This window comes from Bactrocera oleae, chromosome 5 (assembly GCF_042242935.1).
Source record: "Bactrocera oleae isolate idBacOlea1 chromosome 5, idBacOlea1, whole genome shotgun sequence".
In the NCBI taxonomy this organism is placed as follows: Eukaryota; Metazoa; Arthropoda; class Insecta; order Diptera; family Tephritidae; genus Bactrocera; species Bactrocera oleae.
The window spans coordinates 10,061,923-10,083,749 of record NC_091539.1 but is presented as its reverse complement, the minus strand read 5'-3'; the positions used below and the strand labels follow the sequence as shown (position 1 = coordinate 10,083,749).

The 21,827-nt window shown below is 33.0% G+C and overlaps 1 protein-coding gene across 1 annotated transcript in view; it reads right to left on the bottom strand.

Moving 5' to 3' along the window:
* Positions 1-379: 379 nt before the first annotated feature.
* Positions 380-21,827, bottom strand: part of LOC138857396 (uncharacterized) — a 99,016-nt gene continuing 77,568 nt past the window's right edge. The window contains exon 7 of the mRNA XM_070109893.1: positions 380-5,003. Coding sequence (XP_069965994.1) covers positions 3,879-5,003 — 1,125 coding nt within the window. The 3' untranslated portion in view covers positions 380-3,878. The remainder of the gene's footprint in view (positions 5,004-21,827) is intronic.

Genomic DNA, 21,827 nt, shown 5'->3' with positions numbered 1-21,827 from the left:
TATAATGCACAGCAAGCTTAATTCTGAATATACTGTCTGTACAACTTCTTTAAAGCTTTCTTGAAAGCTTTCAAACTACTAATTTACGTTTTTAATTTAAAAGAATTATGCGTACTGTAGCAACTTAACAGCACGGTTCTCTCACTTGAGCTCTCAGGTTCTCTTTATGTAACATATACCTTGAAAGTTTCCCTTTTAAATAGAGTTTTTCTGTCAGTTGTGTGAAAAGCTTTTAATTTCATTACCAAGCTATTTTAAGCACTACTAATTGCCTGAAGCGCAGAAATTAGTTTTCTTTTTCCACTTGGATGTTGCGTGCAATTTTACTAAAAAAAATAAAACAATTTTACTGCGTTTATTTTACTATTATTTTATTTCATACATTTTTGTTGTAGTTTTTTTTTAATAGTTACTTTCTGTCATTAACAGAAATTAGGCTTACAGTTAACAAATATTTCATTTATCAGTGTATTTTTCAACTACAAAATAATTAACTCAGCATAAAATCTAGTACTTTTCCAAACACCAATTATTATTTGATATTTTAAAAATTTACATTTTCTATAGCCAGTGCATAAAAACCTTTGGTAATGCTGGTGCCAGCATATAACAGTTAAAGTATGCGCTGCCTAAGAGTATGCTACACATTTGTTTCATAATAAATTATTTTCTGTAGTATACTTTTTGGCGCACCAAATTGTTTACTTCATTTTTATTTGAATTTCATAGTTTTCTTTGCTTGTGCTACACATTTATTGACGTGTTTTGAGTTTTTACCCAATACTACCGTTATTTTATAAATTCTTTTTATAACTTTCGAGCATTTCTTTTACTTAATTTTTCAATTTTGACTGAATACATAATAACTAACTTTACAACAATGTCAGCAGAAGTCCAGCTTCCTGTAGTAAACAGTTAATAACAGTTATATATCTTATATATTTAAATATATATATAAGCATCCTTTTAGCTAGTAAGAGTTGAAGTATACATTTAGGCGCACATACAATTTAACACATACACTTTTCCTAAAATTAATGTGAAATTGAAGTAATTAATTTATTTTGAATTTGTTTGCTGTCTTTGCTCTTTTTCTTTTTATTTAGCTTTTACATATAATAAATTCAGAAATTTGCTGCACAAAGGAGCTGTTACCAATTTTTTTATGGTAATGTATATAGTTTTATGTATAGAGTTTTGAATTTACGTCTAAAATTTATTAATGATAAAAAATATCTTTCCTTAACATGAAAAAATTCCTTAGGCCTGAGAACTCGAATTTCGCCAAGTTGCTGGAGATCTTTCATAACTTAAAACATTTAAAATCTCTATCCAAGACTTGTTATCTCAGCCAAGGTTTGATATCTCAATAAAAGTCAATCAAATCAAACAAAATTGTTCTTGTTAACGAACTTTAATTTCTAAAAGGCCAACATTTATAAAACTAGAACTAGCTTTACCGAGAATATCTATATTTTTAGATAGTTTTCAAATCCACGAATTATTATATACAAATAATTCTAGCTAAACAGAAAAACCTCTCAGCCAACAAATTATGGAACTCATTAAAGGCTTTAGTGTCAATACCATTGCCATATAAGCTCTAAAAAGAGTTTTCACTTCATATATTTGGTTCATAACAAAATTCCTGTACTATAATATTATATTTAACCCAATATGTTGAATACTCTGGAGATGTATGATAAACTGTTTTGTGTTTTAACTTGCATGTTTTATTTATTTTTTATTAGGAATCATCTGTATATGTACATCAATTTCCGGTAGGATTTGCTGGAAAATATATCAACCGATATGTATATTTGGCCATAGTGCCTAGTTATAACATAGCGCCTCGGATTCCTATAACAGTGTTTGTAACTATTTTCTTAATTAATTTGCGTTTTTTCTGTGTATGATTTTACTGTTTAATAATATATTTATTAAAGTTTGGGAACCACTGCTTAAACAAAGCGTTTTTCTTAGTATTCTTATTGTATTTAATAGAAATTTAAATCTATTGAAATTGGTTCTATATATATATTTTCTGTTCCCAGCATTTATACTAGTTTAACTGTATTGTATTAAAGTTTTCAGTATAGTCATATCTAGTTTTCAAGTTCCTTCTATAAAGTTTGCAAAGTTGTCAGCTCTTGAAATTTGTTTTAATTTATTTTCTTTTAATCTACATCTTTCATACATTTCAAAATTCATTTAGTTTTACATTTAGAAACCGCTTCTCGACTTTTGGACTCCTTAACTTAAGCCTAAATCTTATAAAAGTGGTGACAATTTTGTATGTTACTGAATTATCATTAATATTTGAATTTTAAGTTCAAGATCTCCTATTTGGAGAAGTCTAACAAGCGTCTACTCTTGTTGAGACCATGTTGGTCCGTTTCGGAGTTCGGATTTGTTTTACTAGGTTTATGGCGTTCAATAACATCTTTAATAGTATATATTATGGGCTCTTTTATACTCGACCAATATTGTTTCAGCCAAATATATCAATTGTTTACGGTTACACTAAGTTAAGGGAAACAGTATCTTCTTGCTTAGAGGCTAAACAATTTCTCTTATATCTTTTTCTAGTTGTATAAGTGATATGGATAGTGTTTTAACACTGCCATATTTGTTTTCTTTTCTTCTTCTTTAATTTAATATAAACTTGTAAGTTACTTATGTTTATTTTAATGCTATGTCTATTTATATTCGACTTCTTCTAAGGTTAGAACTTTCAAAATAAGCTTTGTCTAGTTTCGACCTGTTTAAAATTCTAGAACTAATTGAACTAAAATTTGTCTCCTTGATTCTCATCCAATTTTGTTAAACATTTTTGTACTTTGAAAGGTCGAATAGCATATTGAAACCATGTCCACCCTGTTGGAATCGGTTTGAGACAATCTAAATTTTCATGGATCGCATTTAATTATTGTTTCCAAAATATTTTTTGTTTCAGAGAGAAATAAATTCTTGTGGAATTGTATTTCTTTTGAAGAAGCTTGGAAGTTTAATAATCTTAAGGAGATGTGGTTGGTCTCAAAAACCATAAACTTTTTTTAGTTTGGTTTGTAAGGTTTTGAGGAAAGGGCGTTATCAATAGGCACCTGTAAAAATTTGGGTATTCCCCTCATCCTAATGCTCATTATAAATTTGAAAATTTTTGTTAGTCTTGTGTTTATTTTTGGGAAATTATTCCTATACTTCGAGGGAATACTTAATTTTAACTTAGAGAGCGAGCAACATATATCTTTCGTTTCATACCCTTAGTAGATCTACTATATAATATATCTTTCGTTTCATACCCTTACTAGATCTACTATATAATCGTATTCACCTTCGTGAAAGAACTTATAGATCCATGTTCTTGTTTACGGTTTTGTAGTTGTGAAATCGTGTCTTTTGTGACATCATTTTCAGGAACTCCGAGTTTAAGTCTTTTTTCTTTTCTTTCAAGAACCTAATATCAAGAGATCCTCCTCGAATCAGTTTCCTTGCTTGTGTTGTTTAGATGTTTCTCCATTCGTTTGAACTCAACAATTCAATTTTCTTCAGTGATTTTTTTACTCTATTCTTAATACTACATATAATAAGTTTCATATGGAATACTTAAGGAATAAATTGGGTTTCAAAATTCCTTATTTTATCTTAGTTGTAGTATAAGGTTCTATAAATAAGTACTTTCTAATGGATATAATTTCTGATGATCCAAGAAAATGCGACGCACCTTCAAATATATTTGCTTACTTTCCACTTTTTCTCCTCAGAGCATTATCTGTTTCATACTCCTTCTTTCTCTTTCTTTATTTCTATCTATTTTTCAGTTAAGTACTTCATTTTATGTGTCGTTTCTTGTGAAACATACCGCGTAGAAATGAAAATCACACGTGGGAGGAAGGGGGTTGATGCTCTTCGACGTTAGGCGTCTCTTCTACAGCGTTGGAGTTTGGCTCTACTTTTTCTTCTTCGTCTACTTCATCATTTGCTGGTTCATCTTGTGACAGCTGCTTTATATCATCGTCTGGCGCCACGGGCTTAGCAATCTCTTTCTCTTCTTTGTCTAACTCCTCTTGCGGGCCCTCGACTGTTTCTTTTTCAGCGCTCTCTGCTAAATGTGAGTGTATTTGCACTATGTGCACTTGCTCCAGATCTTCACCTTCATTCGGCAAACTCTTCTCGGTGCTAAGCGTAGCTTTTGGCTCTTTCTCCTCTGCTCGCTCTTGGACTTCTTCATCCAAATCTTTAGCTAACGTTTCGCTCCGCACAAGCTTGCGTTTGCTGGTGGCAGCAGGTGCTGTCATTGCCACAGCTGTCTCCGGTATTGGCAAGCGTATCTCATCATCTACCGACTCGATGCGATCAAGTTGCTGCGGATGCGCGCTGAGACGTCCATTGCCATCTTTGCGTGGCGTGATTGCCGTTATGCCGGCTGTTGATGTGGTAGCGCCGCTTTTTATTTTGTTGCCGTTACGTTTACCAGCCGGTACATCGTCTAATTCAAGTCTTTCCACTTTATGCTCAACTTTTGGCTCTTCGACATGTACTAGCACGAAGGGCAACTTTAGCGACAGTTCGCCACCCATGCCGCTCAAGGTCAACTTTACCTTCACATAGTAGGAGACATAAATAGCAAAGACGTTGCGGTCGTCGCCTACAACGCCAGACACACCATGTCCATGGTAGCCGCTCGGTTGCGGTATGCCAACGGCTGGACTGGGGCAAGGATTTATGGACTGCCCGGGCGCAAGTATAAGATTTGGTGACCGTACCGCTGAGGCTGCAATAACGCCAGTTATCTCTTCGGGCTCCGTGCTGCGTTGCAATGTGTCTTCGAGCGCAATCCAGTTTTTCGTTTGACCACGTTGTGGCTTTAGTATAATTGTGGTGTTCAACGTGCTGCTGGGCGCTACTGTGCGGTCCACAGGCGAGCTGTCCGAGTCAGCGACAATATTTTTGAATTTGCCATTGTTGAACATGCATACGTCGACGTGTTGAATGGCACACACCTGAAAAGGGAAGAGGGCAAAAGTCGGTGATTGACTAAAATATTTGAGAATCTTCAATTGATGCCAATGATATAATACTCAGTCGTTTAATCAAAAATAATATACTCATACGTGTACTCATTCGTAAGCTACTAAAGAAGCTCTTTTGAATTATCTATTGACCTCCGTTTTATAAAGGACCAATCGATGGCTGAGATATTCGCCTCTTATAATCCATCTTGAGTCTTTTACTTTACATAAGACATCGCTTTACAGTCGTAATTTCGAATGACTTCTGTGAACCCAAAGTTCCCAATCCAGTTTCTAAAGATTTGAGTAAGCTCTTTCGTAGTAATATGTAAATCAGTAAAGAATGAAAACGAGAATAGGTGGATTATGATGATTTCAAAGTGTCCACTTCCACATGGCAGATAGATCTGATAAGAAGCTTGTTCTTGACAAAAAAATACTTCAATATTTTTTATTTCCTGCCGATTTTCGCTGGTAGTCGGCTTTTAGAATTTAATTAGGTCCTGTGGAATAGTTGTATCCGTTCCCAAATTCGGCTTCACAATAGGCAGACTTACGCTATCGTAATCAGATTAAATCTGCAACGCTGCAACAGCAACATCAGGAAATCTCTAAGTGCTACGTGCATTTCCTAGCCATTTTAGAAACAGCTGTTCAACGGTTCCCAACGTACAAGGTTTTGTTGAGGAAATGCTTACATTCATAAATATTAGTAAAAATATATCGACCCCTCCTTACCCGTTGGTGTCAAAGGAACTTTGAAGTTGAAGAGAAATATTGTCTAGCTAAGCAGTATAAAGCAGTAAGATTGGCAGTTTCGTGGATTAGAAGGCAGGAGATGATAGAAAACCGTTTGTTTTCCATCTTTTCGGCCTCATGTGTTGATTTTTACCTTATGTAGTTAGATCGGTTACTTACTGGGCTTTTATCTAAGAAACAGCAGTGTATCAGTGTATAGATCCGACGTCAGACCATATCTCAATTAAAGTAATATTTTGACTAATTAGACAATGGAGAAGAAAAAGCCTAACACTACGAGTAAAAATATATATTTATGAGTTGTGAGAGATTTCTAGAGAATTTGAAAGAGAAAATCTATAGGTTGTGAAGACTTAGGTCTTAGGCAAATGGCAGTATATCGAGCTGTATGAGTTTTAAAGAAACATCTTTATAGTTTATCGAATAAGAAATAATACTAGACTTTCTGATAAAAAAATCACAAGGGCCTCAAAACTGAAAACTCAGTTCGGTAACTGCTGAAGGAAACAGTAGGGGCTGAATGGCTCGATGGGGAAATTTAAAGACTTAAAGGTTCTAATAGAGTACAGCGTGATGTTAGTTGGTGTTTCGAACTAAAATACGTTTATGGATGCTAGGGTAAATATAAAATAAAAGGTTGGAAGCTTCTAATCGATATATATATTTGGTTATTTTGATGTTTCGGGAAACACAAAATCAACAAAGAACCTTTATATAAGGCAGATAATAAATAAAGAGAAAATAAAAGAAATACTTCGCCAAAAATATAGAAAAATGAAACAAAAAAGATAACAAAAAACGCAGGTTATAAGCTGAATAACAGCGAAAAAATGTGAGCCACCAAAAAAGTTGAAATATTTCAACATGCCGTTATATGTGACTTAAACAGCAGTCACATACAAGTCGTGGTCACAAAAAACCACTCAAGGCATATACATATATGTTGATATCCACGCTTTAGAGCAAACTCTCCATATATGCCAACGGACTATGCAACTCTGTGTATGCTTTAGCTGTAAATATGTCTATAGCACAAATGTTCGTGGAATAAAAGAGAAAAAGTAGCAAACAAATAGAATTTGCAAATCAACAAACATCAACGCCAAGTTCAATTTCGGTCTGCCCGCTTAGTTTTGCGGAATTCCGAATGATTCAATAAATATTCAATTACACAAATAATTGTGTGGCATAGCAAAAGACCCAGCAGGCAATTAGAGAGCGCAGATAATTTTTGGGTCGTTAAGTGGATTATATGGACGATGGCTACTTAAAGTGCTACGGATTCTAAGATTATAGCAACAATTTCTTTCCTGCAATGATTCAAGCCTTTTTTAGTCGATTATATTAGATTTATCAAAAAAGAGGCATCTAGAGTATCATTAAACTTTGAAAAGCCTTCTTCTAGTTTCTTCCGTCTCAAGTGCGAAAATATTGGAATGAACCTAGAGTGGAGTACAAATCGATACATTTACGAATGAGGAAAGGTGTGAAAGTTCCAAAAAATTTCGTAGACTGAACAAGAGTTTGCATCCATATTTTTGTAGGATATGAATCTGTAATTCATGCACAAATTTGAGAGGTTATAGAACCTAACAAAATATATGGCGAAAGATAAAACGAAGTCGCGGTAGTCGCAAGAGTTCCACTGCTATTTTTTTCTCATCTCTACTCTCCGAAATCAGTTCGAAATCCTAAGTGCCGTCTCATGCGCAGTCGAGCCTTGGATTTCCTAAGTATTACAGCCGATTCTTTTCTCCTTTTTATTATCACTATTTAAAGCAGCATCAGTTCTAAATGTAGAGAAAGTTCGAACTCATAACCTCATTGAAAACCTTATCTAAATACAGTTTTTCGAGAAAAAAAATTGAAGTTCTTGAGATTCAATGCAGATTAAATCTAAGTTTAGACTTTAGAGCTAGCATAGATACTTAACGCTTCACGGCATATTTATTATTATTTGATTATAATGATGCTAGTCGGTACTATTATATTCGTCCGAAGAAAAATTATATTCCTATGTTCAGTCCAAAGACTCGAGTAGTTCTAGTTTCTCAACATTTAACAGTCATTTAGGCACATATGATGGCTTAGGAAAAATACTTGCTTTAAATAATCTGTATAAGGTTTGCTTAAAAAACAATTTTTGATACCTATTATGCTCTTGCTAAAAACCTTAGCCATAGACATTTTTTTCTGGTTTTCTATGTTTCTATAAGAACTACCTTTATCCATAATTTGTGGATAAAATTATTGTTCCGCGCTGTACTGTGTGCTTAGCTTTAGCTGAGGAGTATTGCGTTAGTCTACTACTACTACTACTCCTCGTATTGCCCTGAAACAACCTGTTGAAGTTTTTGCCTGTTAAATATTCTCCATAGGGAATAGACAAAAGGCCATACATATCCATACATCGCAACATAACTATATATCGCGCTATAGCTATATAAATAAAAATATATATGTATGTGTGTATGGTGTATATATTCATACTTCACCATGTTTATTTATTGCTTTTACATTCGCCGTGTTGCTACATTTATTACATACACGATTTGGCTTCCTAAATTGATTTTACGCCCTTGCTAACCTATGCACAGCTTATGAGCGAAAGCATAAAAAAATAAACAAATAAATGTGAAAATACGAAAATAAAAATAAATATCGCAACGACATTGATTTGATTTGTGTTATGACTTTAGTGCCACATGCAGGTTGCGTTGCGTTATATTTGTTGCTCATAGCAAAAATACATGGAAATTTACTCAGACGCTTTCTGCAATCAAAAATTTTAGTGTCGGTGGCTTCAATATACATATGTAAGCATTTGTATAAGTACTCATATATGAATTGGCAGTAGAGTAATCACTACTCAAAAAATGATCAATAGCCACATCGATGAGTTGAACTTTGATACTCGGAAAAAGCTTGCCAATTTTAAAGCTTTAAGCTCGAGTATGTTGGTGAGTCAATGGTATATTACAATACTTAGTGAGCAATGTACTTACAACCCCATCTATGGGCCTTAAGGCAGGCCCTATGGTTGGTCAGATTTCGAACCTCTGGAGTTTTAAGCCCGAACGCAAAGGGTATCCGGCGCCTTACACTTCACCGGGCTCGGTATATTCCGAAAACTATAGCTAGAGTATCCAGTAGGTAGCCTTATAAACCCGAAAAAAGTTCCAAATTAAATTACAGGCTTGTTGACTAAACAGTTTGCTTTCTTATAACTCAGATTGGGTCTTTCTTTTGGCTGGTCTATGTCGATATGAAAGTGGGTTATTTGCCTTCGAGTATCTACTTGTATATGGCTGGTACCTCCATGATTCCAAAAGAATTTCAAGCTTAATAAAACAACTTCTTTAAACAAAAGTTAGTAATCCTTTAAGAAAACGGATTTAATCTTTTCTTTGCCTGTTTGAAATCTATGCAAAATTCAGAGCTTAAAAGCTCAGCAAATTTAACTCAAGCTACTACGGGAGGATTAAAAACCAAGATATGAAGTAGTGAGCTTTAAAGTTCGGTAAGTGGTATCAAGTCTTTAATGAAGTAAGGTTATTTCATGCTAATTAGTGTTTCTAGAAGTTTACATAGCCAATTTATCAACTTGTTTTGGAGAATGATTGCTTCTTAGATCACCGAATTTGAGTTTAACAGAACTGCCTTTAAAAGAAGGTTACGAAAAGCTACTAAAGCCCTTGCGACGCAGCTGAGACGCTCACATACTAATGTATTTTAACTTTTTCTAGACGCCAAAAATATTAGTTTACTTCATAACTATTAGGAATGACTTATAGTGGCGAAATTGTTAAGAAATTTATGCCAAAAAATCGTATTTTAAGAAAATTTATTTAGTGCTACATTTGGTATTATCTCGAGAGAAATGTAGAAAATCACTAGCAAGCTATCTGAGGAAGTGCGATTAAGGTACCGTCTTATCTTACTGCAAGTTTTTATAGTTGGAATCCACTTCTTCGAGGCTTTTTTGGTCCCAAATCTGCTAGAAGGCAATTTTAGCCTAGGTAAAAGGCTAAGAACAAGATTAAAAATAGATAAGTATATTTTCTTATATTCCAGATCCCAATTGACTCTTTTATTTCACGAATGTTTGTACTGTTCCCACAATATTCGGTACTGCTTAACCGAAGTAGACCCGGTTTTATAATCAGCGAATTACTATCAACACTTCAAAGATCTCAACGATATTGTCCGTTCATTTCGTTGGAACGTTGAACATCTTAAGCTACCACAACAACACCAAAATCTCTCCTCATAATTTGATTGTTTCCTTTTCGATTTACACACACCAAAACACATCTCACACTCATACTCTTGCACTCACCGACAGGCATGTATTTTATTGCGATTATTCTTTGCTGTTTTTCATTACTGTCAATCAATGAATTGGAAATCATTGTTTTGTTATATCCTTGCTTTGCTTCGTGCTTTCGGCGAACATAAAAATATAAACAAGAAATGCAAACAAGTAGCAATCATTTCCTCTACGATATATAAAAATGTCGACTGCGCCTGAAGGTATGCTACACATGGTTCTTCTATACATGTGTGGGTTTAATTAAATTATGGAGCACGTAGTATGTATATCAAAGTGGTATCAATCAAGCCGAAAATAGCAACCACTATTTTACCACATAAATTAAGCCAAAATAAACAAATATATCTTATGACCAGCCGAAAAATTTCAGGTTCAATAAATGTTATGACTTAAGAGTCAAATATGTATAACATATTCAATTGAAGTGTTTGAGGACCTTTTGGTTTGAGAATAAAAGATATTTTCGCATTTGACATTATCTTATTGACTTTTGGGTAAGTGACTAGGTTTGCCCCAGTTATTTTGCCTGTGTGAGATGCTGAAAAGTATTTCAAGCACGATTTCCTTGTGTAGAGTTGCCACTAAATTTCAAATATTTCATATATCTTTATTTATGTGAACTATATCCCTAATTTGGCCTTAATATATAATTATTAATTTAAATATTTTGAACGCTTTTTGCACTTATGAGGTTGCCACATGACTAAAATTAATAAAATAAGTATATATTAAAATATTAACTGGTAAGTAAAATTATTATTTTATATGATTGGTGTATAATATTTGAAAAATATTCTTAAAAGGTTGCCACTTATTTCGAAAATTTAAGAGGCAAGCTTTTCTGAGCTTACGGCATAACTTGATTAAGAACATTTTATTCAAGACAAAGTAGACAGGAGGCAAAGGTGCAACAAATGACACACAAAGCTATAGTAGTGTATTAATATAAAATATGCTTTTCATAATAGCAGCATTAAAAAATAAACACGTAAAACGAAGCTTATAGCGGTTGTTGAATATAAAATGTTCATCATACGCCGTGGCGACCCAATAACACCTAAATTTGAAAAAGCGTGTAACAAATTCGGTATATATTTAGTTTATAATTATTTCTATATTCGAAAGGCTTAAAGAAAACCTTAAAGTTCCTAAAATTACTGCAGTAAGCAGGTTATTCCGCATTATTGCTACTAAATATTTTTTCTACAAGTATTTGCAAGCTTAAAAGTAATAATTTTTCTTAAAGGGAATGAATTTATTGATTGATTGAAACTAATATTTACAAACCCGAAATTTCGGGATTTCGAAAAAGCAATTTAATGTATTGATTAAGTAATTTTAGGCTTTACTTATTGTCGCCTAATTTATTTATTTAAATTTCGGGATTTTGAAAAAAGCATATTAGTGCTAGCAATACTTCGCATAACCATATTAATGCAAAATTTAAATTTCGGGATTTTGAAAAAAACAATTTAATGTTACTAGGACTTTGCGTAACTACACTTATGATAGCTAATTCGAATTTTTTGTAGCACACACTTGATTTCGGTATGCTATGAGCTCAATAATTTAATTTTTATTCAAATATACATACAAGTATACAGGTTTTCAAAAGGGCTCAACGAGCTTGAATGTTTCTAATTTTTTTTAACGACTTCCAATAACGAAATTAAATACGATACAAAAATTTTCCATGCAAGCACTTCATTGCTCAGTTTGTATGGCAGCTATATGCTATAGTCATCCGATCTGAATAATTTCTTCGGAGACTACATTGTTGGCTCAAATAATAATCCGCGCCGAATTTCGTGACGATACCTCGTCAAATAAAAGAGTTTCCCATACAAGTACTTGAATCCGATTGTTCAGTTTGTATGGCAGCTATATGATATAGTCATCCGATCTACACAATTTCTTCGGGGATTGGATCAATGCCTTAAATAATAATACACGCCAAATTTCATGAAGATACCTCGTCAAATAAAAGAGTTTTCCATACAAACACTCTAGTCCGATTGTTCAGTTTGTATGGCAGCTATATGCTATAGTGGTCCGAGAAATGTGTAGCTTCTTTGTTAGAAAACGACAGGTGCAAAATTTCAGATCGATAGCATAAAAACTGAGGGACTAGTTTGTATATATACAGACAGACGGACAGACAGACAGACGGTTATGCATATATAATATTTTATAGGGTCTCCGACGTTTCCTTCTGGGTGTTACAAACTTCGTGGCAAACTTAATATACCCTGTTCAGGGTATAAAGAAGAAAGAAATCATTTATGATGCTGTGCCCAAAAGTAAGCAAATCAATTGTCAGCAAAATGAAAATTCAAATAAATTGTTGTGCATTTAAAATACATTTGTGATGGCAATATAAAAACGCAAGAGGAAGCATTTCCCTCAGTGAAAGCAATACATATACTGCCGCAAAACTGCTCTTTAGATCCAAAAATGTTACTGTATAAAGGCATGTAGAGTGTATAGCGTCCAGTGGCGCCGTACGATTTAATTTACTCGCTACCTGTCGATCGTGCAATGCAAAGCAGCCGGCTTTGCAAAGAAATTAGATTTTCCAGTGGCACATAGTGCGTTTAATGCGTGCTAAAATGCCATTTGAACCAGCTTCCTGTTTGAGCTAATTTTCTGCTGACACGTATTGTCTAACTAATAACCCACCACACGTTGTAAAATTGGACGATATGAATCCATTGAAAGTTTTTGCAAACGTTGCGAAAGTTCTTGAAAATTGCGTTGTGTGAAATTTACCAAACGTGCATGCAATTTGTGGCATACCATTAAGCGCCGCAACAGGGGTGTTGCGCTAAAGCAATAGACAAACGGGTCCAAAAGGAAGTGCGAGTATTTAATTAAAACTTCTGAAGCAAAAAATTAGTTAAGCATATGTTTAGGCGCTTAAATAGAGTTACCGTTATGGTTGTACCCATTATGCCTGAGTGATTTGTGACCTTTCTGGGTTGTGTGCGTGACCGTGACTATGCGTTGGTAGCTGTGTTTTATGCAGAGATAATTTGCATATTTTCAGGCGTAACTATTTGAATGTATTACTTTTTGAACAATATTTTCTGCTTTTAGATTATTTTGTACTTTAATTAATGCATCAGACATTGCTTAGTATTTGCATACTCTTAGAGAACAATTAAGGATCGTTTAGGTTAAGTGGTTATCTACACTCTTTAGACTAAAAATTGGCAATGATAAGTGTTGAGAATTGTGGTTTAGGTTAGTTAGAGTATAGCTTAATATCTTTTCTTCTCCAGAATGTTTTATTTATTATTCGTTGTTTATGACAAAGTCGTAGCTGAAATTATTGCCTATTTTTCAGCTTCGAATAAAAAATATTTGAGTTTTTCATGTGTTGAAAGTGGGTATTTCATTTCTTCTTATTTTAACATTATATAATTTTATTCGTAAATAGCATTGCATGACTTCAACCACTTTTAAATAATAATTTATCGTTGCTCTAGAAGGTATGCAAACAAAAAACTAATAGGTTAAACAAAAGTTCCAAACAGAAAAAATTTTACTAGTCGACATACATTTACAACTATCATGCGAATAACATACATTACACAAAATTTTTTTTAATATTTAATAATTAATTTTTCAATTATAACATTAATATTTACACAAAATTCTTATTTCTGATTTTAGTTGAGTTTAATGATTCAATGCTAGAAGAAATATTTTATATGGTTTTTAGTGTTAAGTGTTGCATACTTTTATGCGCAAGTTTTACGCTATTATTTTAATTTCCGAGCACTTTGGTGGTAAAATCAGTATCAATTTTGCTTGCACTCCAAAAGGAATGCAAAACTAATTATAGTTCTGCATATTCAGGCTTCTAGCGGCATGCACAATGGCTAAAATAATGGGAATTTTCAAATAATAAAAAAGCTGCCTAAAATGCTACGATCTACCATTGTTGCTTAAAATGTTAATTTGTATTTTCTGGCGGCATAATTTTAAAATTCTCTAATTTTATTATTTGGCTATTAAAATTTTTTTGTTATTGTACATTATTTAATTTCATTTATTGTATTAGAAATGATTGTTATAAATTAAAATATATAGGTAAACGTTAGAAAGATGATTCTAAAAATCAGTAGTGTATAAATGATAGTTTTACAGTTCCAAATATTGCCGAAATTTGGGTGCTTTTAGTTTGTAAAATACAATACGATTTAACTGTCGCAATAGGAGAGGTAATTATCTGTATAAAATCCACTTGGTACGGTCTATTTTATGTAATTTGTAGGAACAAAATAATAAAAGTTTTTTTAATTATACTGTGGTATTTTTGTGGACCTTTTTTAGTAATATACCGTTTGATTAGATGTCAAGATATCTATAAGAAGCACAATGAAACGACTTCCATTTTAGGCATAGTATTTTTTCCAAATTGTTATTATTGGACACTCAACTCAATACTAAAAGTATGCTTTCAAATATTTTTAGTGCCTCTATATAACGGGTAGCTAAATCAAAATCCTTAAATTCTAACACATTAATTTAGACTGATAGTGTAATATGACAATATGTCATATACCTTCCATTACTAAATTAATAACTGTCTTAAGAGCGAATTATCGCACTTACTTAGCAGCCTAAAGCTATGCTTCAATATATTTGCTAATAACAATTTACATAAGTTTTTAAGGCCCATAGAGCAAATTTTATGTGCCATCAAGGTAATGCTTTAAATATTTAAAGGCAGTAGTAATAAACTTCGATAGTTGTGAGCAATAGAACATCCAGCTAAGCAATGTTTCAAGACATAAGAAACTGGGTTTAACTATGTGTCATGCGGCTTATTAAAACAAGAATTGCAAGAAATGTCTGTAAATAAATCTTTGAAATGGCAGCGAATGTATTATGTAACGCATGTAAGCATATTTTTAGGCACTAAAATCATAAAATGTACAATTTACTGAGAATTTGTTATTACAAATTTTAATCTCGACGATTTTTTAATCAAATAAATTATGTAGACTTCTGACAGTTTATTGATTTTTGAAGTGTACATATAGGCTGACTTGGATTACTTTTAAAGCTTCCACATTCTAATCTGTAAATACTTATTTAAAAATAATATAAAGAGATAAGAAAAAGTGTGTTGCATAAAATATATGTAGTATTGTGTATATTTTAAAAAGATTAAAATTAATTTTAAGCCAAAAAGTGTGCTCAAATATGGCAATAAGGAAGAAAACTTACTGTACAGCATGAATGAGCTTTGATACTTTGCTAAGATGAAACAAAACTAACTGACTAAAACTATTTTGTTTCAGAGGCAAGCAGTTATATTGTATGAGGCATACTTCTGGGCGTGCATTTAAAAGTTTTTACATTTTAAGGTGCTCACCGGTAAATGTCTGTAGAAAAACTAAATTTTTGTATAATTTATGAGTGAGCATATTTCTCGCAAAATATACAACCAAAATGTTCGCAATAAAAATATGCGCCAAAACGTATGCAAAGATTTTTGGTATAGCAGCTTTAAATGTGTATCCAATTTTTTTTGCTTTATAATGTATATAGAAGCATAATTTAAAGCGCCTGTTGTGCTAAACTTTTAAATATTACAGCGTGCTTTGAAAATGTGAAGACTTTGTAAATACTTTGTATACGCATAAATAACGGAAAAGCCGTTGTCGTGCGAGAGGTGTTGCTAAAGAGGAAGAGTGAGTAAAGTTCAACCAAAAATGTGATCTAAAAGGGGAGTGTGTGCGCTGGTATGGGTGCGGCATAAAAATTTTAATAAACCACTTTTGTTTTTTAGTGAAAAATCTTTTTTATAATCGCAAATTTTTGGCGCTGAAGTGTTATTTTTTCAGATTTTTCAGATAACGGAAATTTTAAAAGATTTCTAAGTTTTGATGGTAACGCTAGTTTGATAGTAGGTGGTTACGATTTTATGACTTTAAAACGCTATTGGTAATCAACTTCTTTTGAGGAAATGGAAAAGCAAAAAACTCATTTGAGCATGCTTAAATTAATGCGCGCTTTCAGGGGCTGATATATAAAATATAAAAATTACACACACACACTTGCGTAAAAAGCCATTAAACTAGTTGTGTGATTGCAGCGCTGCAGGTAAAAAGTAGGTGTGCTGTAAAAGTTACGCTAATGCGCGTAAATCCCGTGCCATGGTGTGCGTGTGTGTGTTTTAAGCTGTTATAGGATTGCAAACGTGCGAAAAGCTTTAATGTGTGCAATCATTTTGGGTTATTTTTATGAAAATATTGGTAAGAAGTAAAAAATAGGTCAACATTACATTTTAAAAATATTTTTAAATTTTTTTATATTAATTTAAATTTTTAAATTTATTTTGAAACTGGTTCATCTCTTCCTTTCTCAAATTTGCGAGTTTTTATGACAAAAGTTGGACTTAACGATTTTTAAGCACCCACTTATATATAAAATTAGGTCAAAATTCCGAATACTTTTTTAAATTAATTTTATATGTTTTAATATTTTGCTTTATTAGTTATGAAAAAAGTTTTAAAAATAGTTGAAAATTATTTTGTAAAAATTAATTTAAAACTTTTAATATATTTGAAGTTCATTTGAAACTTTTAATTTTTTTTACTTAAGCTGGTCCAATTCCGTCTTTTTAAAATTTGAGTTGTTTTGTGATAATAGTTGGACAGTAAAATTTTAAACATCAACCCAAATATTTCTTAAAAAAAAATAAAATAAATTTTTAAGACTTTTCGAAGACAAGCAAAAAAGCTTCTTTCAACATAAAAATGCAACCAATACAATAAAAAAAATTTATTTCATTTCATATACTTCACGTCTAGGTCCTGTGCGACCGCGAGATCCTTCTGGCCAAGAGTGGATCGCAGGAGGTCGGGGGAACTTCTCGCCCTGAGCAGAGTGCATCTAGCCGCTATTGTAGGAGTTCTCACTGGACACTGTCCAATGGGCACTCATGCGGTACGGCTTGGTGTACTACCCGATGCCAGTTGCCAAAGTTGTATGGAGGAGGGCGAGGTGGAATCATCCCAGCACTTTCTCCTCCAATGTCCGGCATTCGCTAGGCTGCGATTGAAATATCTCGGCAATCACACGTTTGGCGGTCCTGAATACCTATCCGTAATGGATATTGGCCGTCTTAACAAGTTTGTAGTCAGCACAAGACGTCTTGTCGACTTGTAAGGGTCTTTTGATCCGGACTATAGGAGTCGTAGGTATCACAACGGACTGGCGTCTTAAGCTGTCCAAGTGGGATCCCTTCTGGGATCGACCTCCTAACCTAACCTAACCTATATACTTCACGTTTTGTTTTTTTCATCTTTTTGCATGTTACAAGCACTTCACTTGTCTAGAGCAACAATTGCAACAACTATAGTAACCAACAACAACAACAAAAATATACTGTCACAATCGTAGAACATCTCAAGTTTTACGCACCATTAAATTATACTGAAGCCACTCTGTCACAACGAGTGTTGTGCTACATAAGAGTGTGTCATGTCAGCTGTGGCGTATACGTAACATTTGTTCCATGCTAGCAACTCGTTGTGGTGTGGTGGCGGCGATTTGGCAAGAATTGTGACAATTTCAAGTGAGTGTATGAATGTGTGAGAGAGATTTTATTGGCATGTGTATGTGAGTGAAATTAAAGTCAAATAATTTAAATGTAGCCAAGTAACAATAAAATGTGGCGGCACAGACTATTTGCTAAGGTGTGTCAGTTGGTGCTGTGTTACACGTACGGAATTTGTTCTAGCTTTTAATCAAGCGAAGTGGAAATCTTGCTAGCAGATAAATCATATGAAATCAATCGATAGGTGTAGGGAAAGTAAAGGATATGGTGAAATCCTTCTTATAAAATTATCTTTATTGGCGTGGAAGTTGAGTAATTAAGCAGATTGTAGTGTATATGATATATTTGGGGTGTAAAAAATACGTGCCACGTTAATTAGATTTACGCTAAATTAGTAAAAGAGTCGAGATGTATGAGCAACAATTTTCGGAAATTCCTGTGAATGCGTGAGTGCTGAGGGTAAAAATGCTTTTAGTTTGATTAAACAGTAGTTTATTTTTGTATAATATATAAATTATATGCAATATATTTGCACTAGACCTCGATTAAACACAGTATGTTAAATAATTATGCTATGAACTTTTTCAAATACAATATAACACGTGTCTGTTAGAAACTTTTAAGATAAATCTAATAAATTTTGAGAATTCTAAACCAGCTAGAGCCGCTTTGAGAGATATTGAGAGTATACGAAATCGAAAATTTCAACGTAAGTTTTAACTTTGTCAACCAGACACTAATTTTCGCAACTAAAATCAACACGAAAACCAAAATGATATCTACCCATAAGCTTTGATATGAAAAACGAGTAAAAGTTGGGATAAGGTTACCCTAAAAGTCTAAATTGGCGTTAGTCTGAAATACTGAAACTCCGGTAAGGGTATAAAAATATTAGTTTAATTTCATTTAGTTTAGTTTGGTTTCATGTTATATTTTTATACAACTAAATTTGTAAATGTTTCCTACCAATTGGTTCCGTTCCGTTTCCATGTATTTTGTTCCATTCTTTTTCCACTTTCCTGTTTCCCACATTGTTTTCTTAATTTTATCGTTTTTGTTGTTATTGACAAATACATATTTTAAAACTAAAGTTGAAATAGGGTTTCTAAAGCTTTAATACATACATATGTATTAATAAGAAACGACTGGGAATGTAGCATGCGCCTGACACAGTCATTTTTATACAATTAATTTTGTATACGTTTCATACCAAATCGATCCGTTTCATTCTTTGATATGATTTACTTTCCACATTTAAATTTTAAAATGTATATTGCTTTTGTTGTTGCTTACAAATCCATTTTTGTAACGTTCAAATTAAACATGTTACTCATACGCCGTGTGACACCTCTATTTGGTGGAAAATTATAAGGCCAGCGCATTGGTTGGAAAATTTCTTTACCAATCTTTCTATTTCAACCAATATGTGTGTAGAATACATATGTACTTATATGTACATACACAAGTTTTATTAAAATGACTATATTACGTACATTCGGCTTACAAGGAAAAATTTTCAGTGAGTATCAAAATATAAAATTTTTTATTAAACATTTTATTCGAATTTATGCCGCTTTATTTAATGGTGGTCCGTTCCATTCCATTTCGTTCCGTTCAATTTCATTTCATTTCGTTTCATTTAATTAAATTTCCTTAGTTCAATGTTCTTTTGTTTTTTTAATCCATTTTCTTGCGTTCCGTTTCATTTCACTGTATTCCGTTTCATTTTATTGCGTTCCGTTTTATTTCCTTGTGTTCCGCTTCATTTCAATATGTTGCTTTCCTTCTATTTCGTTTATTTTAGATGTTTTAGTGTTATTCGGTTCGTTCTTTTATATTCCGTTTCATTCCATTGCGTTCCTTTTCAGTCCATTTCGTTCCTTTCTGTATTCTTTCCTTATTTTCCGATCTACTCGCATCACCTGCATATTTCATAACTATTTTAGCTTTAGTTGTTTTTTTTTTAACACATATGTATGTATGTATGTACTTATAAAGCATTTTACTTATATGCCACGCCGCACCAGATTTTGCATCATTAACTGGTGAAGCAACCTATTTCCTGGTATTTTCCACACAAAACTTGTTACGTGAAACCAACAAATATTATTTGAGAAAACTTACCAGGCCAGCATGTGGAGGCGCAAGCTTATAGAAAATAAATATAGAAGTCAATACCGAACTATGTATATGTCAGCTTTGCAGCACTATACCTGCAGCTAAGTTAAGAAAGCTATTCCAAAGTTTTCCAAGCCGTAAAACTTCATAAAATTTAGCTAAACTAAGCTAAGGTTAGCTCAACAAAGCGCAAAGCAGTTAAATGAGTGGTCTGTTAGTAGGCGAAATTTATGTAGCTATTGCACTTCAATGCCAGAAGGCAATCACATCAACCATTCATACTTGTTTGTATGTATGTGTGTGTGTATTCATGCAAGTAAGCAAGAATAACTGTATTGATTTTCAATTTTCCTCAATGCTTTTATTGCGTTTACACACAAAATAGCCGATAATGTGCTTAGCTCTAGCTTCCCAGGTGCACATACATTAGCATGTGTGTGTGAGAGATTATGTGAATATGTGTAAATATGTATGCATGTGTGTATCAAGTAGATAGGTGGCGCTTTAACAAATAAATCAACTTGTCACTCGTTCACTTGTGAGCACTTAATGCAATTTTATGACTTCATATTTGCTATTTTTGTAGTAATTCTTCTTCAATATAACACACACATACAAAACATACTTATATTAATAAAATATTTTCGAGCATGTATTGGTAGCGATTATAATCGCTAAGTGGCTAACAATGTGGGTGAACATGAATAAGCACAAAAGTTTGATTATGCGAAGTAACAAGTTTCTATGTGTTTGTATGTGTAGAAGTATGAATTATTTCAGGAAAAATTGAATATATGTAAGAAATTGTTTCATAAAAAGGATATATGTATATATATATTATATGCATAACAGTATATACACATAGTAATGCCAATAACCAAGTCACACTCTACTAGTGGTTTAAATTTACAGATTATTGAAGTTACATGCTGGTCAACTCATGCAAATCATTAACATTTCTGAGACAGTATGTGAATTTATAGTTATGGGGAGTATACTAGTAAATTCTCATGATGTATGATAGGGCTTTGGAGATACAAACTCATACTTAAACATATAAAAGTTAATATCTGAAGCATATGCATATGCGATATCATAAATACTTTATCTATAATGAAAACAAATTTTCTTAGTTTTTGTACTGCAAATGGACATTTTTATACCCTGAACCGGGTATGTTAAGCTTTTTATAAAGTTTGGAATTGCATGATGGGCTGATTCCATTTAGCTATTTCCGACTGTCTGTATACATGGGAACTAGATCTTCGGTTTTTGCGATATCGATCTGATTTTTAGGACATTTCCTTTTCTTCTCACAAAGTTGGTCATTTATCCAAAAAAAATCTCAAAAATAATTTTTTTATTTTCATATGAATATAACCTCTCTTGCCTCACAACTGATAACTAACATGCTGACAGAAGTTAACTGCCACAAATTTTTCTGGAAAAAAAATGCTCATAGAAGAGATCAACTGCTGTATATGCATGAGTGCTTAAACACATCTAACCGACAGTGGCATATGAATATTATACAAGGAAAACACACTTCCACCCAGTAATACATAATTCTGTATGTTCCAAGCAAGTACGCATGCACAGCAACTCAACCAAACATATGTATAAGCATATGAGTGTATATTTTGTAATATGCACAATCATTCTGCATCACTGCTCGTCGTTTGACATTCCACAGAATTGCACTAATGTTGCCAATAAATGTTAAAATTGGCAAAAAAAAAAGTAAAGAATATAAGCAGAGAATGAAAGAAATGCAAAATGCGCGCAAGCATTTGTGATAAAGCGCTTACACGTATCGATGAAGCAATTGAGCAGCTGTTGTACGTGGCGTATGAGTGACATTGATTCGCATAAGTAGACTGTATGTACTATGAGTATGTATGTGTGTGCGTGACTGCTCAATAGTAATTGCTATAATTGCACCAATCATATAAAGTGTTTTTCTATGCTTTGTAGTTGTATGAATTGATTTTATTTGTCAGCATTACTAAATGTTGCGTATACGCCCCAG